General features: G+C 38.5%; 1 protein-coding gene across 5 annotated transcripts; it reads right to left on the bottom strand.

Annotated features, from left to right (window-relative positions):
* Positions 1-613: 613 nt before the first annotated feature.
* On the bottom strand, positions 614-26,480 carry FOLH1B (folate hydrolase 1B). 5 transcript variants are annotated; one of them, XM_038148753.1, is made up of 19 exons: positions 26,289-26,480; positions 24,803-24,911; positions 21,708-21,894; positions 20,814-20,915; positions 19,121-19,246; positions 17,036-17,222; positions 15,811-15,904; positions 14,381-14,479; positions 12,608-12,693; positions 11,465-11,584; positions 10,018-10,100; positions 9,682-9,745; positions 9,093-9,160; positions 7,031-7,122; positions 6,127-6,217; positions 5,071-5,335; positions 4,164-4,245; positions 2,794-2,886; positions 614-2,110 (listed from the first exon to the last, which is right to left on the bottom strand). In XM_038148753.1, exons 1-19 carry the CDS (start codon positions 26,404-26,406, stop codon positions 1,921-1,923), a joined length of 2,256 nt encoding a protein of 751 aa, XP_038004681.1. In that variant the 5' UTR covers positions 26,407-26,480; the 3' UTR covers positions 614-1,920. The 5 variants fall into 5 exon arrangements, 4 of the variants coding, with proteins under 4 accessions (XP_038004681.1, XP_038004691.1, XP_038004715.1 ...); XR_005258353.1 differs by having other exon boundaries at positions 1,956-2,110; positions 5,225-5,335; XM_038148763.1 differs by lacking the exon at positions 24,803-24,911 and having other exon boundaries at positions 26,289-26,421.
* Between the last annotated feature and the right edge of the window lie 379 nt (positions 26,481-26,859).

Raw genomic sequence — 26,859 nt, 5'->3', positions numbered from 1 at the left:
GGTTCACACAAGCCTATGTCTCCAGCTTGTAGTCATTAGGAGCAAGAAAATTTCTTTTCCTGTATCCTACTCCCTGCAGTGATTAGGGAACAGGCAACAGATTTTTTTTAATGGATGTTGCTGTAGTTTAAGACTGTAACTACTTTTGTACTTTGTGTGGTCCTGGGCCAGGTTATTGTATATTATCTGCTAACTATTTCTAAAAAGGGCCCTAATTAAACTTAAATGAAACAATGCTATGGCCAGAGATTAAAAAATTATGTCTGGATAAAGTTGCTGAAGCAGCATATAGGTCCCATAGGGAAAAGATCTCCACAATTTTGGAGTTTGGCACTTCAGTTCATCCTCCTTAGCAACAGAAAAATACTGTTATTGCATCCACCTGGTCAACAGGAGCTGTTTATTTCCGCCCTGCTCTGCATGGTGGATTTGACATATCATTGTTCTGACTGATGCAGACCAAATCATCTAGGTTAAGACAACTAAACTCACCTGGCTAATTTTTTTCAGAGGTGGATTATAGACAGTCATAATGAATTGTCCACTGGTAAAAGTGGGGCACTGGAGCAGCTAGAAGTGACAAAACAGAATCAACAATGTCTCCCATCAGCACTGCATTTGGGAGAAGACATCTCCATCATTTTATTCCAATCAGTTTCATAAAAAATGTAAAAATAACTGGGCAATAACTACGGGTATAAGAGCATTTCCCATTATCTGGTAAACTAGATTATTTTATCAGAAAGACCAACAGTTAGGCAAAATAATGACTTAATTACAGTAACTTGTCTAAAAGGTTTTAATGTGAAGTGCAGAAATATTTATGATTAAATGAAGCCTCATGGAAAAGAAAACAATATGTCATAGTACTGAAAACCATCAGATCACAGGACAGCAGTTTAAGACATGGTAGAGGTCTCAGTTAACATGACACATCAAATCATACAAAACATTAGCTGTATAAGAGGTTAGTAACAGTCCAGGGGCAAAATTTCAGATGAAGGGATCTGATTTTCTGAGTCTTCTCTGTCTGATCTTGGTTGTCCCATCATAAGAGTAAGCAGAACATGATAATCAGATGGTAATAATTTGGTATCCTTTCAAACTAAGGACATGATGAGTATTCTTTGATTCTGTCTTCATATTAAAAACACCTCTATAGGGACAAGGCATAGCAAGGGTAGATTTTGGTTAAAAGAATAACAATAGGGTCTTCATCTTGAAAGACATTTTGTGAGATGACTAGATGTCTGACAAGATGTATTGCCTTGTTTTTATGCAAGTGAGTAAAAGCTTCTTGCTTAAATTTATTTGCAAACAGCTGCAAGGTTCAGCATGTGGGGAAAAGAATGTCATGGATGAGTATTCTGGGCTGCCTGCCCAGGACTTGTTACGATTATTATAGATCCTGCACATGGTATGTGACAGTTTTTTCCATCTCTATGTCCATCTCAATCTTTGTGGAAAAGGAGGGCTGAGAGGTCTGTCTTGAGGTATAATTATGCTATCCCAGGGTAAATAACAAAAAGGCAACAACAAAATTAGTAACTGATAGAAATATCAAATGAACTCTGTTTTCCTGAAGAACTATGGAGATCACTATAATAATAAAGCTAGAAAAATTCAAAACTCAGAAAATAAATCCAGTGATTAACAATTCTTAAATACAAAGCCGGGAGAAAACCTGAAACATTACCAGTCTCAATTCAGAAGACATCTAAATCCTGACTCTCAGAATGGAGTACATTACCTTGTTAACATTGCTAAATGCATTCAACTTGGGTATATTGTTTGCAAAGACCAAGATTTTTTGAGTTTTTGTTCTTTGTCATAATTGTCCTAGTGTTTTCTAATGCTCCATTTTTAAGGCTCCTGCAAACTGTCACATTTAGTCTTCACTGATGACTATATTGTTCACATTTATGCTACTTCCTTCAGTGTGTCTGCTGCTGCCTGAACAGTGAAGGCTGCAATGGAAATCTGCCTCTTCACTTCTTCCCAGGCTTCATGTTGGTCAGCTTTGCTTTCAATATCAAACATGGCATCATAGATTCCTGGGAAGGATTCGCCTGCATATTTGTTGTGGCTGCTTGGAGCAAAGATTATATGTCTGTAGGGAAGTTCAGGGAAAAAATAACAATATTATGCATTAGGAAAATAAAACATACTATTTTATGTTTTATAAACCAGATGTAAACACTTGACACTGAAGATGTACATAAATAAGATTATTGCAGCAATAGTAGCTAAAGTCCATGAAGCAAGAAAATAACATAAGCTACATTATAAAACTAGACTTGATCCACTGCCTCTTAAGTGAGATTTACTTCTTTACCTGGATGAGAGGACCACTGAACTCCTTCCCTGCTGTTTCAGTACTGCCCTCCACACTACATTTGCTTGCATGGCTGCACTCTTAAAATTGATCAAATTGTAGGTTATTCAATTATACACTATTTCACTTTCAAATAATAAGAACAACTTCCTGAACTTCCTACAATTAAAATTATTAAAAATAACTCCAGGGCTAAATTTTTACATCTGTTTATAAGCCAAATCAAACAAAGAGAAATTATCTGAATAGGCTTCCAACAAGAATCTCCCTCATTCTGTATAGTGTATCACACTGAAGTTCTCCCCAAAGTCATCTCCCCTTTTTATCTTATTCCTCCCATCTCATGTACTTTTGCCGTGTTGAATAAAATCATTACAACTGCATTTAGAGACTTTTAAATCTTAAAGGAATTTTCATAGCATACTCCATGAGGAAAGTGAAAAGTAATCCTTTCTCACCTATAGAATGGCCTGCCAGGTAATCCAAGAGGGTCGATGAAAGCCCTTTCTAGAAACATGAGCTGATCATTTAGTGATCTGACAGCAAGCAGACTAAAGAAAAAAAAAAAAAAAGGGAATATGTTGAATATGTTAGCAATGTATTCAACCTACTCTTATCCCAGCATACACATCTGGATTTATAAAGGACAGCAGATCTGGGATGCTGAAGTTTAAATGTAGGCCACAAAAGCCCATACTATCAGCTAACCTGCATAACCAAATTAGGCTGATCCGTGCTGTGACAGAGTCTGGATCATAACTGGAAAGTCTCTTAAACCTGTTTTTAAAGTCCAACTGATAGCATCAAAATACAGTGTTTTGGGTGTTTTTTCTCATGTTTTCTCTGATTCCTTTATTTCCTTATCATGAGGATGCTTAGACCATTTTCTTCTTTTGTACAACAGTTTTCTAAGGACCGTCTTTTCCAGAAAGCCAGTCAGCCACAAATTACTGCAATAAAATTGCATTTGTTTTTATGTAAAATCCCAACATATCAGAAAAAGGAACCCTATGATGTTAAAATCCTCTTTTAAACCTTCTGAGAATTGTATACTTCTGATGGTAGATTTTTAAATTCCCTAGAGAAGAGACCATCTGTGTCTGTGTGCTTTTAACAGCCCTGCTCATACTATTGATGCTTAATAAATAAAATAACTGTGATGAGGTTACAGAATATTTGTGGGCTTGGTGGTTTACATCCAAAGTAACTTGTAGACCTTCAAAGGCATTCACCAATAAAAAATGTTAAAATTTATATCACATAAAACTGGAGTAACTCTACTACCAATAAGGAATTTTTTTCAAGTTTACAGTGGTTTAAACAGAAACTGAAACTGGTTGGTCGAGATAAAGCATAGATTTAGGCCATCCATCAATAAAGCCATTTTGAAAATGTCACATACATGTCATATGTCATAAATGTCATCTTTTGCATAAGAGATTACTGTTAACTCCTTTATCTGAAAGTTGCTGCCATTAAAAAGATGGCTTTTATTCTCAGTTAGTGTTCCATAAGGGTAAGCATATGGCTAAATTAGATTCTTCCCAAGAAATGGAACATACATATATGTATATACAAAAGGAAGTTTGGCTTGTCATTCTGGGCATGGCCTACAAAGAATAAATTAAGAATTAAGTCAAGTGCAAACTAGGCCTTTTGGCATAGGTGGTGCATAGAATTACTTGAAAGTTCATCATAAAGCATGACACAAATACACCTTGTTTATTTCTTTTTTTCTGTTAAGTGGCAGCAAATGAAGACTAAGTCCTCTTGAGCTCAGAGGACTGCATGGAGTATTTGACAGGAAGAAAAAAAGAGTTGAACTTACTTATTGAGATTTATTTGTTGCAGTCTCTCATGAAAGCTAGCAGCAACTTCTGTAAAATTCTTCACAGCTGAAAGCAGAGCATCTGGAGGGAGCAGGAGCAAAGTATTTAACTTCAAATTCTGAAGATATCATTTAACAAATCAAATTCTTCAATTAAAGCTTTATCTTCCACTGTGATCATGATCATGAATTATTAGAAGTCTCACTGAAGGAAGATGACCCCATATTCCTACATTAAAAAGTACGTAATTCTGTGAGAAAACCTCTCTTAGAAACAATAGCATAAGTATTGTTGTGAATACTCTTTAGTATTTGCTGCTTGAAGAATGTACAGAAATATCAAAAACTGGATCATGGAACCAGAATTAGACTATTAATCTGTTCAGGTAGGTATGAGATTTTATAAATCACATCAACCTGTCTTGAGAAGGACTGAGAATGTGTGTGTGTGTGTGTGTGTGTGTGTGTGTACATGTGTGTGTGTACACACATGCACGCATACCTGATATTGGCCTTTAGAAGCCAAATCCTAAACTGAATACTCTATAATGTTGCTAATTAAAAAAAAAAAAAAAAAAAAAAGTTTCTCAGGCACAGAATTATCCAACACAATAAGGTGCAAAACAGTGTGATTTTTTTTAAGGAAACATGACAATGATACATTGTTGTCAATACTGGCAACTCATACACAGGTCAAAGCACATGCAACTGTAAGTTTGGCATAGTCCCAACACAGGCATGCTAGTGACAAAAATATTCCCGTTTCAAATTAATGGAGGGTATTGCTCTTGTTTTATTTACTGTTCATAGAGCACAAGGTAAATACCAGGTCATGACTAAGACATTCATCAATATAAGGCACTGTTAGCATTAAGAGAGGAGGAATGTGAAGAAAGAGTGTACGTACCAAAGGATACATTGTATGTCGCCAGCTTCTCTTCATGACTCCTTGACAAATTATAGATGATGTGAGCATAGTTGCTCACAGCTGATGCGTAATCTCTACAGTCAAAGGGAAGCACAACAGAGTTGGCCAATTCAAACACCAGCCCTCCCCGTACCTGAGCTACTGTCAGATGATTCTTGAAAGTGGGATCATAAAACTGTTCCACAATTTCATAGGTTTCATAGACACTGTGGTAAACTGGATAGCTGCTGTATTTTTCCACGTTCTGAAACAAAGGAAACCAAGCCAAAACAAAAGCATTATTCAGCTATGTCTATTTCAGTGTGGCTTGAAAACCTTTGCTGTGGGATTCAAGGTATGGTAAAGTTTAAGTGTTCAGGTCATACTAATCCTATGTATAGACAGTCTAAGGAGAAGAACTGGTCAGTAGTGTCTCAGACATTAACCTATGCCAAGATGAATGGTCATTTGGAGAAATCTCTCTCCACAGACCATGTACACAGCCCAAAGAAGGCACCTAAGCACAGACACATAACTTTCAGTTGGCCAAATCCAGGTGAGATTGGACTTCTTCTCTTGCTTGGATTCAATAATCATTTATTTGTGTCCTTGGTTATTCCTTCCTTTTCAGAGGAAATGACCACTGAATTGTTTGCTCCTTGAACATTTGTCAGTCAATCTTCTCTCACATTATCTTCTAGAGCCCAAATCATATTTTCAATAAAACACAAACCATTTTGAATTCAAAGCTTTGTAAAGTGTTAAAAAATAATTCGAAAGTCACCATAAGCTACTCAGAAGCCCTCATCAGCCACAGGTAATTTTGAGTGCATTCATTTACCCTGAGCAAAAGTCCTTTTGTCTAAGTGACAAGTTGATCATTCTTATTTATTACATATTTGTGTTGAGGTAGCACATAGAGTTGTAGTAGTTAGACACCCCTCTGACACACTGAACTGTCCTATTCTAAAAAGCTGGAAGTCTAAATGGCTCCTTTACACATGATGTTATTCAGGCAGTTACAAGGGAGACCAAACTACAAAGACACAGACTTACCCAATTTTTACTGTAACGTGCTCTGCCTGAAGCAATGCCAAGACGTTGAAAAAATGCTTCAAAGTCATTGCCAGAACCCAGTTTATTTATTCTTTAAACAAGAAAGAGGGAAATGTCTTGAGTGACAATACTTAAGGTATAATTTTAGTTTGCTTCCAAGTATACCATGGCAGTTATTTATTCAGCAGTCAGTCACTACACACCACATAGTCTTTCCCCAGTGCGCTCTTTGTCAACACACCATGAACTGCCTCTGATCCCTGAATTACCTGCACCTCATCAATTGCATTCTCAGAGGATCAAAGTCACTCTTTTTAGGGTGAGAGATAACCAGTTCTCAAGAAGAGAATGTACCTCACTGTCCTTTTATCACTGACAAGAACCAGTGACCTTCCTCCTTCCAATGAACTTCCACTATCCCAAGCTCTCAACTCAGAGAAATCACAGTAATACCGGCATGGCTACATGGAATAAAATCAATTTTTGAGATTCTGTAGAAACCCTCTGGTAGGACAATATTGTAAAATCCTGCCTGATGTGCTCCCCAGCCACCCAAACTCAGAGGCTTCCAGAAGACTGGAAAAAAATCCAAAGGAAAGCTGTTGAGTTAACATCTTTGTAATTGCCACTGGCTTGTGCATACTACCCTTATTTGTCTAAACTTCTATAAACTAAAAGAACATGTTTAATAAATTGCTCATCGACAAAGACAGGTTCACAAACCTGTTGTACAGTAGTGCATCAACCACAATCATTACAATTCTGGAATTTATACCAGCTGAGAATCACACTATTTCTCTTCAGGACTCAGCTTTTCATGAGTATTTCTTTAAAACCCACACTCTACAAGTTTGGGTTTGTGATGTAACATTTGGTATGTAATTCATTTTCTTTTGTCACTGACCTGGGGACCTCTTTATATTCACTTGATGGATTTTTTTTATACCAGCTCTCATAAAGAGATTTTCCTTCAAACCCCTCATCAGGACTTGGTATCTAGAAAAAAGACAAAGGGTACAATTTTAAATGTTAAATGTTTAAATGTTACCAAACAACAAGTCAACAACCTGTCATCCCACCAAGCCTATGGCTTAGGGTTATGAGTGAGTCATCTTAAGTCCCTCAACCTTTCTGCATTTCCATTTTAACATTTCAAATGCATAGCATTTTCCAGAATAATAGCTTGTTTGCTAAGAATAGGTACATTTAAATGGAAGGAAACACAAAGAAAGCAAAACATTTCAAGTCAATATTTAAATAATGTTATTTCTTTATGAGATTTTCAGCCATTCAATTTAAATATTCAAACCAGAAATCCCACACAAAACCAAAACATTTTGCTCTATTTTGGCAGAAAATTTCAATTTCTTCTTAGTTTAATTTAAAACTGTTTCACCTTGTTTCAGCTCAAAAAAATATGTTTATGGATGCAGAAGAAACTTTAGAAGGGCAAAGTGCATGGTACCTGGTGTTTATGTCATCATAGCTGCTAGAGAGGTATACAAATCACAATCATTCTAATGTTCATTCTCACTACTGACTAATTTGCAGGTAACTGAGCAGCTTAAACACTGTGGAGGTTTCTTCATCTTTCCTTTATATTGGCAGAGTGCTGAGGTTTTATTATTTTGAATCTATTAAAGATTATTTATATATATTCTATTATTAATCTATCTTCTATCTAAGAATTACTCCACAATAGGAATCAAATTCAAACTAATTTATTTGGGGTTTTGTCCGTGAAGGAAATTGCCCATAGAACAGAACTATCGGCATGAAAACTTTCTACCACAGATTGACTATGGATGGGATTGCATGGGACATGCTTCCTCATCAGCATTCTCTTCAGACATCAGCTACCAACAAGCTGTGGTTACTTGCATTCATCAGCTTTTGCTTCTTAACTCGAGGAAGAATTACACAAGCATTTTTACTGGTATTTAGGTCAAGATTTTAATGATGGCTCTTGGTGTCCAAACTGAGACTCTGCTGACCTGATTTCATGATAGTTCTGAACACCTCTACTTAGCACAGGTTACCATGGGAACTGCAGGTGATCAACCCTTCTTCAGTTCGGGACAGAAGTCCCTTTATCTGGGTAACCACTTTTAACGGAGCTACATTTTATTTGCTCTCTTTTAATTGCCAGAAAAATATTATACTGATTTACTACTTTTCCTTTACTTTTGAACCAGTCTAATGCCAGCTTCCAAGAGATAATAAATTATCAAATGACTGAATACATAAAGCAGATAAAGGCAGATAAAGTAAATTCACAGAATATACACAGTAGTAGAATGTACATCACATCAGCATCTAAAATACATACAAAAACTAATTAAATGTTCACTGATCAATACAGCTAAACAGAAAAAAACTCAGAAAAAAAAAATCCAGCCTCTAAGATCCATTCCCAAAGCAAGGAACATCTTACATTTAAGATGGTGTGGCTATTTCCTGAGAAAGGCCCCTATCTCTCAATTGTGTGTGCCATACAAATGTGTGACAGCATCATGGTCAGAGACAAAGAACAACTAACAGGGTGCACTGAAGTTGAGCACATTGACCAAATCTGTGATATCACACAAAAACAACATGGTAGCCACCCTAATTTCTTCCCCTGCCTAAGGGGAGTCAGAGTCTATACTACCATGGGCATTCTAGTAGTTGATCTGCGCAGCCAGGTATATGCTTGTTTCTGTCCTCTAGTTCACAGCAAGGTTTTACGCTTTTGCTCTTAGAAGGAATACTCTCACAGGAGGAGTGGAAAAATGCCCTAATCCTGAATAGTTAATAATTTAATGGTATAAGCTTGGAATCCCCTTATTTGTCCAATTCCTTAGCTATTGACCTAAAAGGGGTACTGCAGTCAGAAAAGAAAGTTCTGACATCATATTTTTACAGAAAGAGACCCATCATGTAAGGGAGCACTCAACATACCAGCTAAAAATTTCAAGTGATATTACCTTTTTAGTCAGACTGTACACCAGACTGTACATCAGTGGTGTGCAATCCACTCGCAGTGTGTAGTTTCCTGAAAAAACATGAAAAGCTATTTGAAGAAGGAAGTTCCCTCAGCTGAAACTTCATGCTGTCACTTACTAGGAAAGAGACTAGGGGGCTACACTCTTTATGAGGAGCAAGCTCAGAAGAGTCTTCCTATGATCTTCCCAGTGCACTTTATCGGTTAGGTTGAATTAGAACCCTCCTATTGAAGCAAGTCTTAAAAGCTTCTCTTTGTCCCCATGATTATTATGCACATTATAAGAGAAGAAGCTGACTCTAAAGAGTTGCTACAGAATGCAGGGCACAACACTTCTTGTCTCTCTTATGACCTCCCAAACTGTGGGTCACTACTGTAAAGGACTTTTTCCCTGAAACAACATGAATATCTGAAGGACACTTTATTGTTCTGAGCCACAGTTTCTCCCCATATTAATTTCTGAATTAATGCAACAAAAATTATCACATTGAAGATCTCATTGATCTCCAAGACAATATCTCTCCCAGTCATACCATCACTATTCCTGCAAAATACAAGTTATATCAATGTACCTTCAACAGAAGAATCTGCATTGATATAAGCCACTCCCCGTGCTTGCAATACTTTAGCATTTTCCTACAAGAAAGAAAAAAAAAAGAAGAAAATGCTGATAAACTTTTTGTCCCTCAGAACTATCTTCCCATTCACAAAAGAAACAGCTGTGTCTTAGAAGGATATCATAAAGTGCAAGGAGCTAGAGATTCTTGGTAGTTCAACAGAAAACTCAAGGGAGAGAGAGATTGTGTGTGTAAGGAAAAGGGGGGGGAGAGAAGAAGTGCTTCTTTCTAGTGCAGACTTCTCAAAGAGCAGCCACCATGCAAATCTCTTTTTGAACATTCTTGGCTTACCTCAGCCCACTCTGTTGATCCTAACAAGCCAAATTCCTCTGCATCCCAGCTTGCAAACATCACTGTTCTCCTTGGTCTCCACCCTGAAAGACAATGAAAATTTATACAAAAATAAAGGCTGCTTGTTACATGACTAATGTGAAAACATACGGCATTTTTGGGGGGGCTGATCTTTTACCATCATCTGTGGGGAAAGAGATATCCATAAAGAACTTTATCACCAATTTCAGTAACTTCATCTAATAATCATTTGCTATTGTAGCAATCTCTCTACTTCAATATTGGGCCAAATAATGTATTTCGTATCTCACCTTTAAATGCAAGAAAATTTTCTAGAATTTAAAACTCTGATTAAGGAAAAATAATGTGCTGTGCACAAATTTTTGAAAGAAGGCTTTTCTAATCCTCTTGCTCTGTTCAGTCTAGTATACATTGTATATCAGTGTCTACTCTGACAGAAAAGTGACATATTTTCATATCTATTACAGAACTTCTTTGACCTGTCTTTCAAATCCTAAGCAACTCCTGTAACTTTGACAGATCACCTTCAAAAGAAGAACCTTTCACTTGAAGTCCTCCATTCAATTTAAACATAGGCCAAATAGAAGAGGCTCTATTGCCCTGATGCTGTACCTAAGCCCAAAGTTTCCTTTGAAGCTACTGGAACTTTTTCATCTTTTACTCCCTTTTTTTTTTTAACTTTATTTTTTTTTCCCATTTGCATTCCAGAGACAGTTTCCCCTGATATTCAGTTACTGGGAAGAAATGGAAATAAAATTAAATGTCAATAGGTTTTATGTGTAATAGGCAGGCAAAGAACACTTCTCCAGCACAGTATTTATGTCAGAGCTTCTCTCCATGGGATGTCAGATAGGGAGACAGCATTTGCTCTGACAGCAACAGAAATTTGGTGCAGTTGACATTTGTTCCTATTCTAATGCAAGTAGGCATGAGGTATTTTTAACCATTACCTCCTACTGTGTTTGCACAGCTCATTCTCAGCATTACACTGACATCCTTCACTTATTCTTGAATATGCCTCCAGGCCACAGTCAAGTGCTGAGAAGGCTCTCAGCGTGGCCCTGAAGAAGCCTTTATGACTTCACCACTGTGTCAGTATTATAACACCACTGACATATCCAGTCTGACCTACCTCAAATACAGAGTAGTTAATTGTACCTAAATGTTGTGTTTATTTCATCATTCCCCTTTTTGTTTTGTTTCTCTCTAGGTGTACTTTCTCTTGAGCAGAAGTACTTCACATACACCAAGGTGCACAGCAGTGTGTTTATTCAAGACATCAGTCTGGAATAAACATCTTGAATTAACATCTCTTGCATCAGAGAAACACATTTTTAATTTCAAGCATATGTTTAAATCTCACAGAAATCAATGGGCACTGCTGAGAATAGCTACTTTAATGTGCTTTATTCTTTTATTACATTACCTTTGCTTTTCAGTTTTCCAAAGCTCCTCACAATCTCATGAACCACAGCTGCCCCACTCTGAGGATCAATGCCACCAAATACCCATGAGTCACGGTGGCCTCCCAGGATGACATATCTGTCTAGAGAAATTAATTTTGGAGGTTTACTTAGGAATATTTTTTTCCTGACATAGAAGTGAACTATTTTTTTCCTGAACATAGGAGTTAACTTGAAGTAATTTCTAATTTTCCCTGTATGTATCAGGCAACAGAGATTAACAGTTTATAACATACATGACAGAAAGGAAAAAAGTGTTTTAAATTTCTGAAGACATTTTTCTGTATTTTCAGTCAGTGTTGAAGAATTTGTCAAACCTAGTAACTGGATCCCAGAAGACTTAAAATTCAAACTCCATGTTGTTAGTTCTATTATTGAATATACTACAGGTTTCCTCTAAAGACAGAAGTATTTTTCCATACTTCACAGTAGTGTGCTTCATGGTGAAGCTGATCCACTAGTTTTATCTGTACAGCACAGAAATTCACAACATTGTGAATTCATGTGCTGAATGCAGTATTTCTCTGGATATATATAATCAATCACAAAAAGGGTTGTCCAAATCATGACAGAGATATGATTACTGAGATAAAATTTAGACTAGGTCTCTGTGCTACTATAATATGGTTAACAGTTGTGTTTTAGGCAAAAGGAAACTGCTGCAGTCAGAAGATAAATGATGTTATCATCATTCTAGGAATGTTTATATATCTAGTTTTTTTAGATTATAAAACCACACTTATAAGAGACTGTAAGATAGACAAAAAGTCAATAATGGTGGATATAATGTCTTCCAATGGAACGCAAAATCCATTCCCATGCTTCTTAGGGGTGAATATCCACTTAGAATATTCTTTCAATTGCAACGTTACTTGCCTGAAGACAAATACTTCCATCTTGGTTATGACTACCCCTTGAAAACCAGCATTTACAGTGAAAGTGCTGACATACCCTGAACCATATGAAAGTCAGTGCAAACACCACTTCAAAGATCATGCAATTCAATATTTCAGAGAAAACTGTATTCCTCATCTCCCCCTTGTAACCATGAAGTACATGTAGAGGTCACTGCTCTCTCAGATTATGCTGAAGGCAAATGATTTTACCTGGTTCCACTGTGCCTTTGATGGTACCAATCACATTGTAAATCCTTCTTACTTCATTGTTACTATGAATGTGCATTTTCACCTTTCTAGTGTATTGGGAACAAAACACAAAGAGAAAATCCACCAGATTAGATAATCAAACATCTTGACACCTTTGAAAGGTGCACAATATAAATGACAAAGAAAGCATTTTAACCAAATTTATGTCCTAAAATTTATCTCCTATTAAACCAAAGTAAATCTGAAAATACTACAGTGTATTTTTTCTGGATTCATACTTGCGCAAATGAGAACAGCATTTGACAGCTATGTAATATTTCTGATGCCAATAAGATTTATACAGATAATGGGATCAGAACTCCAAAGATCTATTAATAGCAGCTAGTTTTTTAATTTGAAATATTGAAAGAAAAATGGAAAGCATCTAATGTTAAAAAGGTAAATAGTTCTAATTCTCTGCAGTTTGGTACAAATCAGAACTGACTCCATGTCACAGTTTCATCCCAGCCAGCAACCAAGCCCCACAGCCACTCACTCACTCACTCACTCCCCCACTAGCAGCAAGAGAATCTAGAGGGTAAAAGGTAGAAAACTCATGGGTTGAGATAAACAAAATTTTATACATAAAGCAAAAGCCATGGAAACAAGCAGAGCAAAACTCTTCAACCATCTCCAAAAGAGGAGAGCCCCATCACAAGTAATGGTGACTTGGGAAAACAAACACCACCACTCCAGATGCCTCCCCTTTCCTCCTTCTTTCCCCTCCTCTTTATGTACTGAGTGTGCTGTCAGATGGTCTGGAATATCTCTGTGGTCTGTTGGGCTCATCTGTCCTGGCTGTGTCTCCTCCCAGCCTCCCATGTACCCCCCACTCTCCCACCAGTGTGGCAGCACAAAGAGCAGAAAAGGCCTTGGCTCTGTGTAAGCCCTGCTCAGCAACAACAAAAAACATTTCTGTATTATCAACCCTGTGGTCATGAGAAATGAAAAAGAGCCTCATACCAGCCACTGTGAAGAAAATTAACTCTACCCTAGCCAAAACAAGAACATTCCAGCACAGTCCATACTACTGCAGCATCTCAGGCAGCAGAAAATAAGAAAACCTGAGTTGCATCAAGAGATTTTTTTCTACAACATCACAAGTTGTTTATCTGTACCACAGCTGAAGGTGTAACAAATCAGCCCTAAGGGTTCATATAAAGTTCAGTACAAACTTTATATGAACTTAAACAGTTAATATGAAGTCTGTACATCAGACAACATTACAACGCATAGACTTTAGTCCTAAACTGTTATTGTTAATTCAGTTAAAAACAATCTGAAACAATAAAATTGACATCAGAGTTTAAGCTCCTATTTTTCTGGAAAGGCTGAGTGGAAAAACTGCTTATAAGAAGCAGTTTAATACTGCTTTATATAAGTAAAAAGGTAAGACCAAAAGCTGGACTCACATGAACTTAAAAGGAAACAAAAGTACTCAGAAAAAACAAAACAAAACAAAACCCCTCAACAAATAGTTTACCAAAGGCTAGATGCTTTTCAAATGAAACTGGTTCAAGACTAGGTGGAAACTAAAGCAAGATGGTCATATCCATCCAATGAAGACATAATGTAACACTGCTTTGCACTGAGCACATTTCAGCCAAGGAAATAGTCAGAATCAAAGGAATGATGTAAATAAACCCAGCTACTCTATCTTTGGTCAAACTCTATTGCTCTACTTGTCTTTTTTCTGTGATCCCAAGAACACTCTCCTTAGGAAACAAAACTGACCTTGAAGAATAACCTTCTGTAAAACCAGGACCAACGTTGTAAGATACATTCAAATTTCCTTTCCAGCTACTATGAGGTGGTGCCGGTCCTCCCATATCACTGTTATGGAAAAAAAAAAAAAATCATTGTCAGTTACAGAGCTCTTACATCAGCACCAAATAAATGAGGACCCAGAAACAACACTATGCTAGGTCCCATACGCATGTAAACCAGTGCTGGTCTTTGTTTTAGACAACTTATACTACAAGCTTTGGCAGGAGAATAATCTGGAGTTTTAGCTTCACTAATACTAGTAAATTAACACAGAACAATAATCCTGGGCACAGAGATCTGCTTGGAATGGCCTACAGCTACCCTGGAAGAAATCGTGGGCTGAAAGGCTTTGCATATAAACTGCCTCTTGTAAATGGTCCCTGGAACATTCTACTGCCTTGAACTGCATTTGCATTTGAATTAGCAGAGAGCAACTTGGGCCATTCCATAACTTAACAGCACAGGCAGTAGTTTTATGGTGCCTGTCCCTGCACACTGTTAAATCTCGTAGCATAGGCAGTTGACATGTATCAAAGATGGCTAAAGTAGAGGAACATGATCAGTCCAAGTCACCCTTTCCTGTTCCATTGTCAGAAGTGACATGCTTTTCCTGTTAACACATCTGGAAATGCAGTAATTCGGTGGATCGCAATCACCCAGACTTATTCCCTTGAAGGACTTTTATTTTTGACATGAAGTTCTGAGATACAAAGAAAGTATGCTGGATGTTCTGGTTCTTAGGAAGCAAAATATATTTATTGTAAATGAAAGCATGTCTTTTACTGTAAATACATACTTCAGTCCACAGAACACTTCAACAAGTGTTCAGGCTCTGAGTAAATGGTTTATAAAAAAATATGATAGCAGGAATAACAAGATGCTATGACTTCTCATGACAAAAGTGAAAACAAGGACCCAGTATTTTTAAAGGATTTAGGTTTCATTCATAATTATTAAAACCAAGTTCAAGTATTATTTAATACTGATTGAACAGAAATGTCTGGCTACATCATATTTATACATAGTAATCTGCTCTATCACTACTAGTTGTCAGTGAATAAAAGAGGTTTTTTTAACCTATGTCTTTATCATTATGATCAGTTTTCTTGATAACAGTGATAACTATAAAGTTTTCAAGAGAAGAAAACTTGGAGACGTATTAGTCCATATTACAAATGACCATTTCCAGATAACTCTGCACATACCTCATATGTAACAAAAGATACCACACTTACCTCCTACAGAGGTCTTAATAGGAAACAAACTTAATCAAACTTATTATTTCAACAGCTACAGGAGAAGCAGAGTGCAAAAGTCTTTTTACTCTCTTTTCAAATACTCTCATGACTTCCAAAAAACAATCTTCTAAAAATACCTCATGTCTCCCATGCACTTACCGTAGTAATGACTCTGCATCATGATAGCCAATAGGATGAACTGGAATTTTTGGGAGACCTACACCACTGGTTTTGTCTAATCGGTATGTGTACTCTGAAAGCAAAAGACAGATATTTTCGTATTTACAAGTCTCAGAAGGAAGCTGTACAATTCTTTTCACAGTCTTAACACTGGAGTCAGGAATAATCATTTCAGTTTCCCAGAAGCTAAGCTGACATATTCTCAGTAAATTCATTCTTTGTGCTTTACCAACATACTTTCAGAGATACTAATGAAGGTTCTCCCATAGTGTCTGCAGTCATGCATATGAAGATGGGTGGAAATTTTAAAATTATTTTTCTTTTTTTTGAACATTTTTTTGAGTTGAAATACTTTTACACAGAAATATTTGTCTTCATGGGAAAGAAGTTCAGACTAAGCTACACATAAAGAACAACAGCAAAGAAGGAGCCCCCAGCGTGATGCTTGGAACATTCAACTGGGAACTAAAAAAAAAGTGCCAGTAGGTAGAAAGATGCAGGACTGGACTACTGAATATGCTGGATTGCTGTTTTTGTGTGCAAAACAAAATCTAGGTTTTGTTCTGACAAAGCTCAAATACAAATAATTTTTTTTGCAAATCTTAATCTTTATGATGTGGACAAAAGCATATACAGAATAGTTTCCTCCTTAATACAATATTCACGGGAACCCTTGGTGATTGAGGGAGACAGGGATTCATCTGTGTGATCACTAGCATGAGGAAACAGAAATTTTCTTCATCGTCTGCTCGGCCATGCTGCTGTTTTGAACATGTATCCCCTCCCAGCTCAAGTTCTGGTGCCTAGAGGCAACCCTGTCCATCACTTAGGGACTACTTTTCTTGAGGTGATTGCCTCTCTCAGATATGCTGGCCCAAGTACTGGCATAAACAGTTATTAATGAGTTTCCGTCAAAATGATCTGGTTTAGTTGCTAAATGAAACAGCTTAGGCACAATTCAAGCAGCTGAAGAAGCCTAAGCTGAAGGTGATGAATACAGATCAGTACTCTAGGGCTCCCCTAATATCCTCTCACTTTCTCTCATGCGCCATTTACAGAAGTGGCCTACTGCAGTGAAATCCAAAGCTGCCTTTTAGCAACAGACTAAGAAAGAAAGAAAGTGTGTTGCTATAAGGGAGAAAACATCCTCTGCCCTTTCTTGGTACCAGACCCTCAAGAAAATGCCTCCTCTAGAGTCACCCACCTTTTGCAGGATAACCTGGAGTCAGAGGATCCCCTGCTCCATTCAGGTTTAATACATTCCCACGCTGGGCTCCTCCACCTGGAAGGTTCCAGCCATCTGGATAAGGATCTACTCCAGGTGCGCAGTAGTCAGCAGGGTCAGAGTACAGAATAATTCCCTTGGCACCTGCCAATTCAGCATTCTTCACCTGTAAAGCACATCTCCAGTCCCTATCCAGTCCTTTATAGCTTGACTCCAGAGTTCAAGGGGCAAAACAAAGTAAAAATTACAGCGATTTTTTCTCAGGGTCTTTTACAGTGCTTGGGATAAGTCAAGGCCCATAACTGTCTCGTAATTTTCTGAAACATATATATACAGCTATCAGGTTTCATATGAAAGTAAAAGGTTTGCTCTTGCTTTGACTTTTAGTTAGCAGATAACAACAGCAACACGGAAAATATCCTCCACAGTATTGCTACATAACCTGAGTTTGCATTCTGTCATCCAGATCAATACAATCAGCTGACTACTGAAATGTACCCAGCATGAACAGAAAAAAAGTGTATCACAATAATGCAACAGTATCTTTCAGGTAGTCCTGTACTTACCTTATTTACCTAAATTATCTCTGAATGTATCTCAGGGTCTGGTCTGTACAGGAAGATTATAATTGGAGAGCTTGAAACTGCCTTTGGCTTTGAACAAGACTAACTCCAGGGAGCCCACATTTTAGGCTCATTACGGCAGAAGGACTGACCTGCATGCTGTTTTAAAAGTGTTCATATGTGACTTTATTATTGCATAATATATATCATTCTGACATCCCAATCTGGTTTGCTACTAGATATGACAGTGATGGATAGTGACAGAGTGACAACTAATCCTCAACAGTTTCAAATTTGGGCATTTTAACTCAGAAATATCATAGCTTTTTTTTCCTTTTTTTTTTTTTTAAGGAAATACAGTACTTCCCTTCATCCTCTACCCTATTTTTGCACACCATTAGGAAGTTTAAAGATTTTCAGTAAAGTTCTCTACAGATTTTATATAGGCTACCAAATTCTTCAGTATATAAGCAGTCATTAGAAAATAATACTGTGAGACTGAGGATATCCCTTTGTGTAAATGAGGGGAGAGCATATAATTTCCAAACCACAGGAAAACTGCTTGTCTAGATATTAGTAACTCTAAGATATTTGTGTTTCATTTTAAGGAAAGATTCACAGACAGTTATACCTTCTTCAATTTTTAACTCTCTTCCATTCAGATAGTATCTTGAGGAGTGGTAAACAATTTAGTGAAAATATTATCTGACATAGAGTATGAGTTATATACCACTTCTCACTGGTGAAAATTATATGTATGTAAACCAGTGAGTTATCTATTTAAAAGCTTCACAGCTTCACACAAGATTAATACCAACATATAATAAAAACTGGCATCCAGTGAATTCAGTGCTTGACACCCCTAGGTAACTGACAAATACAAATTATAGTCCTGCTCAAATTAGGGTCAAAATAGTTGTTGAACAAGAGCCAAACACTCTTAAAATAGACTGTCTTCTTACATCTCTTTTGAGAAAATAACTTGAGTGTATGCCTGAAGTATGTACAGGATTATGTCCTTTCTTGTTAGGTCATGGAAATCTGTGAAAACTGTAGTTTAAAAATAAATTTATATGACAGGGACGTTGAATAAGCAAATACAGAATTTGAAATAACTTTCATATAGCTATAGTCTCTCTCTGGTATTCAGAAACCATTACAAAAAACCACAATATCAATACAGTAAAGAACAACTGAACCAACAGGGAAGAACAATCTAGTTCAAAATTAGAGTGTATGACACTCTATTAGTGATATTTTGGAACAATTTATAGAACGCAAATGAATATTAAAATATGGAACATTTTCCAAGTGTTTTGCTCTTATCCTAGAAATTCTAAAGAATCATCTTTGAGCACAGGTCTATGAAAACTCTGTTACTCTAAAATCTCCAGAACACCTTAGGGAAGTGTTTCAGTCTCTTGAAAAGGGTGAAGGACAGAACAGTTGAAGCGAGAGTAACACTGAAAATGGCAGCAACGTTTTTATACCCAGGGATTACCTTATTTCCTCTGAAGATCTTCCCATATCTGGCAATAACAATCTTTCCTGTACAGCTAATTCCCATTTCACGTTCTAATGTAAAGAAGTCCTCAGTGCGGCCATAATTCACATACACCAACTCACCCTGAGAGAAAGAGGCAGGATTTGAAATAAAAATGTCAAAGAGCATGTTGAAAGGAGTATGTGATCTAGTAAGGTAATAATGGTTTTTAACATAAAATGCTTGGCCAGCAAGAACTCAGAAGAGCTTGGGCCCAACTGAGTATTCACACTGAGGAGCTTTACACATGCTCCCTTCCTGTGCCTTCTGCAGTACAGATGCAGACAACAGCTCGCTGCAGAATGCTACTCCTAAAAGCACTAGATAAGTACCTGCAGGTCTTGTCAAACTATTATGTAATAAGGTGAAAATAAGCATCAGATTTTGAAATTATCATCTTTTCTTTAGGTATTGTTTTCATTGGAAATAAAGTTTTTCTATTTAATTAAAAAAACCCCAATTTCCTAAAGAAGGAAGCTGAAGCTTTTTAAATTTTTCATCCTTTCTCACATCTCATCAAACCAAACAAAGCAGTGATGTTATTCTATTTTTCTTGGCTGATATATTATGATAAAAGGTCAAAACCCATTTATTTTATCTTACACTATGTTCCAAAATTCCCACTGCAATTCTTGTAACACTTAAAGCTCTTATGTCCCAGGGTACAGATTTTCTGTCTGGTTCTCCAGCTTTCTTTAAGTGTCTGAGGCAAATGAATACAGTATTCCTTTTGTTTTCTGGATTTGAACAGCTTATTAACAAACATCACAAAGTACATGACTGATATAATACTGAGCTGTGTGAATAGAAGCATTAGCATCTTTCTAGATGGAACTTTAAAGCAGAGCCTGGACCAGGGTTCTGTCAACCGAAATTATTCTACATATAGAAAGGAAAGATATTGAGAACAACACTAAGAAATTCTAATCTTACAAAGTATTAATTGAAACCCCTAATAATCATAGAACAGAAAACTTCTGTTACACAGGCCAGCTTTATCAAAGAAAGCCCATCAGCTGATACCATCTGTATAACAAGACAGGAAGGATTAGTGTTAAATTCAGATGACAGCAACACTTTTATCACCAGCTAAAAATGTCAGCAAAAGCTTTTCAAGCATACTCAACACTGTGCAGCTACACCTGTCAGTGTGAGCCTTGGGCAAGCAGCATTTTGAAAAGTGAGATTGCTCATTTGTCCAGCTAAATCTAACAATCTATTTGTTCACCAAGATGGGAAACCACAGCGCATAGTTACAGAAATTCCTGGGGAGGTTTACAGCAGCTGATATTAAATATTTATTACCATAGTTTTTAAGGAAAAGAAAAAATAAAATCCAGTTCTGACTCAAACTAGAGGAAAATACTAAACATATATATGACTGCTCAATTTGAACACTGCTTCATCACAATAATCCCAAGAACATCGGAGCCAAGTCACCTTTCCTACTAGTGATAAAGGTGGGTTTTGAACCAAAGCCTAAGGAACTTCAAATTATTCTGTATTGCTCTCTGATATTCTCTGCTATGCTACAGTACACTGTGGTATTCCATCTTTTCCATTTCTATTATTTCTATTTTTGTCTCTGCTTCTTTTCCTACTTCTGTTCCTACCTCTATTTCTTTTACTATGTAGCATTCTACTATCTTACCTCGGGCACTCCTTGGGCTGAAAAGGCACTGTAGGGTGGCACCACATCTCTAACAGCCTCATATCCTGGAGGAGGAGGCTCAGACAATGATGTGTTGAAAACCTAATAGGAAAAGAGAAAAGGAATAAGGTAAACAAGGCAATATGGAAAAGAAATACTTTCTATTCACAAGAATATTTCACAAGCATTTGCAATCTAAAGGACTGTGGTTTTAGAATTCTACCTAAGAAGTGGCCAAAGTTTTAGCAGGCACTGGGCATCCTTTTCAGCAGGCATGCTCAATGTCTGAACTTACAAATCCCATCTCCACTCTTCACAGAGATTCCTGCATAAACGAATACAGGGTTCCCTGAAGTGGTCTGGGTACAGCAGATAACTGGTTAGATGACAGTGGTAAAAATGCTGGCATTCTGTTCATCCCTTAAGCTTCTATGTGCACTTCAGCCAGCATGAAATGAACTCATTCCCCTTGTGACAGCACATCTCGAGACCTAAATTCTAATCTTCCAGAAACTGAATTTAGCTGAATCATTGGTACTGTATAATGAATCAATGCAAAGAATGGTGCTGACCAGGGTTTCTTTCCTCTTTCTAAATAAGAGAGTAATTTTCAAACAATTGAATTACATAAAGTAATTTTCTTACATAATTGTTTTTTAACCCATATGTCAGGATGCTGTATGAATCGGCAAATATTAGTATTCCTAACACTTATGAAATTCACTTACTATGAAACGAAGATGCAAAATATACGAACTGGAATCCCTGATTTCAATGAGCTTTGTACCAGGCCCAATACCATTACGTGAAAAGAGGACAGTTTTCCCTCACAGCCTCCCCAGGTATATGAAAGTGATTTTGTTCCCTGGTTGGAAAAACTGGTTGTTTATGTACCTCATTGCCATGCTCATCAATTATTGAGATGTAGTTGGGCTTAGTGTCATCAGGGTAAGAGAGCAAGACATCATAATGAACCAACTGAACCGAATCCAAACCAAATTCCTTCCACTCAGCTTGGATTTGCTGTGCCAGATGCATATTTTCCTTTGTTCCTGCTAGGTGAGGAAGCTGTGTAAAATTGCTAGAGAAAAGGGAGAAATAAGCAGGGTCAGGCACTGAAGGTCATAATCAGAAATCCTCTCAGCCTAGCTGGAAATCAACCTCATAGAGATGATCAGATATACTCAGGCTAAAAAAGGGCTAAAACTTCTCTGCATCTATGTATTGTTATGTTGTACACATAAACTGAGATGAAGGGTTTCAGGCTGTCCTGATTTAGCACAGGTGTTTAGATCTTGCTTGCAGCATGGCTTAGCAAGAATGGTGTGACGACACCAGCTATAGGGTCTTGTTCCTTCTTTACTCCTTGTCTACTGTAAGCCCATGCGTTCCTATGCACAGTATGACATTTTTATTGTGAAGTGATAAAAGAACTGAGTAAAATTATTTTTGTGTATTCAATTTAGAAACATGCATAATTACTCTGGCCTTACTTGTAATTAACTAGATGTCCTCCTTGAAACCCACAATATCAATTAATTTTGGCACGAATACTGGTTTATCTAAAAGTTCACTCTTAGTGTGTCTTGTTGGCAAGTACAAGGGAGTGAGTTTTGAGTATTGTATAAACAAGGAACAGAAAAACTCAACAGTTTGTGACATAAAAGTCACACCAGCATGAATAACAAATAGTGAAAGAGAGCATAAATAATGAACAGCCCATTGTCTGGAAAAAAAAAAAAAAATTGTCCAGACCACTGTGAAAGCCCAGTTGTGAAGCCAGCTGAAAAAACCCTGTTGAATGAGGCTATCATCATGATGTCCTCATTCTATCATATGACCATGCTGTTAACATGCCAAAGAAACATGTGCGGCACCAGATGGTGCTAATGAAGGAAATTGTATATTTGATTATGAAGGGGTATGAGATTAGGAAAAACTTGAATTCTGGAGCTCAAATAAGACCAAAGCCACCAAAGAAATCCTCTTTGAAAGAACAAAGTATATGGAATAGGAATAGAAACAGGTTTGCTTGTAAGGGATCTAAAACAATCATCTAGCCTTACTACCTGGCCAATTAATGGCTGACCAAGTTAAAGCATGTTTTAAGGGCATTGTCTCAATGTCTCTTAAACACTGACAAGCTTGGGTCACTGACCACCTCTCTAGAATGTCTGTTTCAAGTCTGAACATTCTCTTAGCAAAGAAATACTTCCTCATGTCCAGTCTGAACTTTCTCTGGTGCAGCTTTGAACTATTCCCATGCATCCTATCACTGGATACTAGGGAGAAAAAATGAGCACCTCTTTTGCCATGTCCCCTCCTTAGGGAGCAATGAGGCTGCCCCTCAACCTGCTTTTCTCCAAACTAGACAAAATCCTTAGCAGTCAAAAGCTGCTGGATAAAACCATGTTCCTCTGATCATGCCAAAATCTAATACTGTACTAAAAGTCAGTTATAGTGATAGTATCATCTTCTGGATGACCTATACTGAACCAAGAGCACACTTATGTGCTATTGTGAGAATGTTGTTTTCTAAAAGAGTTGCAAGTGCTTAAGTATCACACTTTCATTAGAAATTGATTTATGCAAAAACATTTTCCTGTACTACACTCCCATTTAACTGAACATTGTGGTTTTCTTCATTTTCTCTTCTCATCTGACTGCCTGCACTAGTAGTTCTGAGCAGTGACTAAGCATCTGCTGTATTTCACTGCAGGACTGGCCACATAACAGTAAATGAGGTACAATGCTTTCTGCTTACATAGAGACAGGGAGTTTAAAGGGCAGGAAGGTCCTTTCACAGAGCTGTTTAACAACAGCTGACTTTGCAAGAGCCAGAACACAGATTAAGACTAAAAACTCCTAAATCGTTGGTTTTGAATGTGTATGTTATAGTCCAGTACATGACTGCTACATAGTGGAGACCATACTTTTGAGCTAATTTATCTGCAATAGTTCATGGCAAATACACCTAAAATGGAAGCAGTGGGATTGCTACAATCCTATAAACTGATTTAGTTCTGCACAACTCCATGCTAATCAGACTGGTAGTATGAGGCAAATCCAAATTTGGTGATTATTCCTACAGTAGCTGATGCTCTTTCTTTACACTGAAAGAAAATTCCTACCAATAAACTATGACTTGTGGCCTATTACTGACTGGAATAAATATAAGGTTTTAACAAATACTACACTGTCTTAAGAGAAAAATAATCCATTTACAAGATCCCTAAACCAAACAAATCACATACAAGTACTTAAAGCTTCTAAGTTACTAAAACAGAAGTATTTATTACATCATTTAAATTTTAATAGACTTTAAAATATCAATATTGTAATGTTCCATTGTTTTGAATTGTTTCAAGCATGATCAACAGGTCGGAATGGTGATTCTGCCCCTCTACTCTGCTTCATGAGACCCCAGCTGCAGTGCTGTGCTCAGCTCTGAGACTCATCACAAGAAGGACAAGGACTTGATGGAACAAGTCCCAGAGAAGGCCATGAAAATGATCAGAGGGCTGGAGCATCTCTCCTGAGAAGAAAGGCTGAGAGAGTTGGAGCCGTTCAGCCTGGAGAAGGCTCCAAGACCTTACAGCAGGAGTATCTTCCAGTATCTGAATAGGGCTTACAAGAAGGCTGGAGAGGGACCTTTTTCAAGGCCATGTACTGACATAAGAAGGGATAAAGGCTTTAAACTGAAAGAGGTCAGTTTTAGATTGGATATTAGGAAGTAATTCTTTACTGTGAGGGTGATGAAGCACTGATACAGGTTGCCCAGAGAAGCTGTGGATGCCCCACACCTGGAAGTGTTCAAGGCCAGGTTGGACAGAGCTCTGAGCAACCTGGTCTAGTGGAAGGTGTTTAGAACCAGAGGAGCTTTAATGTCTCTTCCAACCAACTCTAAGATTCTGTGATCACTGGGCTGGCTCCCACTTGATTTGTTTTATTTTTTCTTGTTTGAACTGATTAGTCTACACACTGCTTACTAAAGAAATTGCTTGATGTTTTCCGCTTTCATTTCAGCCATAAATGCTGTCCTCATGTCCTCATGAGTACTCAAAGAGGTCTTCTTATCTGTAGGTTTTGCAAACCAGCCTGTACAACACATGAAAATACCAAAGTAAAAACATCAGAGCAATATTCCCATGACACACACCACTTCTCTCTGGTGTCACAAGATTTTTCACTGTTTTACATTTCAGAACTGTTTTCATTTCATCACATACAAGCAGTTACAACTTAATGCAGGCTGCAAAGTGATGGCAGAGTTAGTCCCACAAATGGTAAGAGAACTTACTTGTCTAGGTAGATGTTGAGTGATAAAAAATACTATCTTACATTTATTCATCAGTTATTTTCCTGTAGATGCTAAGGAGACTTATCTATCATCCTTGAGCACCAGAATGTCATGCTGTCAGTCATACAGTTACTTTATTAATAAGGCAGCAGCTTTACAAAAAATGCACAGAAACACAGGCACACTTTGTAAGGAACAGATGTCTTGTAACTCCTTTCTCACTCTCTGGTCTGTCTGGCTTCTTTCTGGAATCCTTCCCTCTCTGAGCAAGTACTACCAGAGTAAGTGATGAGAGGAACAGCTGGCTAGAGAGAGAAGTGTTCCTGACATCTGTTTTTAAGTCAGACTGGACGTATTCAGTGCATGTGCAGCAGCAGCCACATGGGTACTTGTGAATGACAGAACCGGTGGGTTCAAGAGGGTAACAAGTTGGCACCAGTGAGGCACTGGTTACTGGCACAGTGAAAGGCTCCAAATGAGAGAGGAATTCAGTCAGGGCTTCCCAATGGCAGCAATCCCAAGTACGTACCAAGTGGCATTGCAAAATACAAGTGGCTTCTTTGTTTTCTTTCCTTCTGTAAACTCATCATGATTCATATGTGAAACCAAAGGGAAGGTAGGGAGGGGGAATATCTTGCGGCAGCAACCCTCAGTCCTGCCTGCTTGGGACGAGGAGCAGGTGAGACACTGAGAGACTATTTCTCCCTTCCTGTCCGTGCCCCTCCAGCCAAACGTTTACCTTCCTGCCTCTCTAGCTGCGGCTGGTGCTGTTTCAAGGCAGCAGGCTCGAGGGGTATGTCTTTTGTCCCCTCCTCACGAAACCAGCGCCCCTTTTTCTTGCCCACAGCACTCTTTTACTCTTATTTACTTGAACGAAAAGTAAATAGAAAAACAAGCCAAAGACACAAAACCCCTCCTCCTGCGGAGCAGCTGGATATCGCAGAGAGGCTCAGAGACTGCACCTGCCCGCAGTGCAGGGTGCAGGCGATGCCGCACGGAGGGTGGCATCGGCCGGCTGAGCACGGACTCACCTCGGCCACCCCTGGCATAAACTCCCGGGCTCTGCAAACCCGCCCGCTTCTCCCCCCGCCCCGGCCCTTCCTCGGCCCGGCTCCGAGCCACGTTCCCCGGCTGGACGAGCCCCCGATGCGGAGGAGGGTTAGTCTGCACTGTACCGATGAGGAACCCGAGGACGAAGAACCCCGCCGCTGCTCCCAGGAGGACAGCCCAGAAGCGGCCGCTGGCTGCCCTGGGGCCCGCCGACTCCGAGCGGGCACCGAGCGAGGTCCACATGGCTGCCGGCCCGGCCGCCTCGCCGCCCGCAGTGCCCCCGCCCGAGCCTGGCCGGGAGAGCCCAGCAGGGAGGGCCCGGCTCTCCCCGCCCCGCCCGGGCTAAGGCCCTCCCGCCGGCACGCCCGGCCCGCTGGGAGAGCTGTGCCTGAGCTCGGCCGGACGCTCCGGGCTGCCCACGTCTCCTCTGGCAGACCCCTGCGATATCCTGCTGCCCCAGAACCACAGAATCAAATAGGCTGGAAAAGACCTCCGAGGTCATCGAGTCCAATCTAGGATCAAACACCAGCACATCAACAAAACCATGACACCAAGTGCCACATCCAGTCTTTCCTTTAATACCTCCAAGGATGGTGACTACACCACCTCCTTGGGCCCATTCCAATGTCTAATCGCCCTTTCTATAAAGGAACTTTTCTTAATGTCCTGACTGAACAGCTTGAGGTTATGTCCTCT

This window comes from Motacilla alba, chromosome 1 (genome assembly GCF_015832195.1).
Source record: "Motacilla alba alba isolate MOTALB_02 chromosome 1, Motacilla_alba_V1.0_pri, whole genome shotgun sequence".
NCBI classification, from domain to species: domain Eukaryota; kingdom Metazoa; phylum Chordata; class Aves; order Passeriformes; family Motacillidae; genus Motacilla; species Motacilla alba.
The sequence above is the reverse complement of the archived record's forward strand: the minus strand, read 5'-3'. Positions and strand labels throughout refer to the sequence as shown.

Coding starts and splice junctions, on each gene's coding strand:
- FOLH1B (XM_038148753.1), bottom strand. CDS start 26,406: ATGTGGACCTCGCTCGGTGCCCGCTCGGAGTCGGCGGGCCCCAGGGCA. Junction 24,912..26,288: donor CGTCCTCGGGTTCCTCATCG/GTACAGTGCAGA, acceptor TGTGTTGTACAG/GCTGGTTTGCAAAACCTACA. Junction 5,336..6,126: donor CACGTTACAGTAAAAATTGG/GTAAGTCTGTGT, acceptor CCTTTGTTTCAG/AACGTGGAAAAATACAGCAG.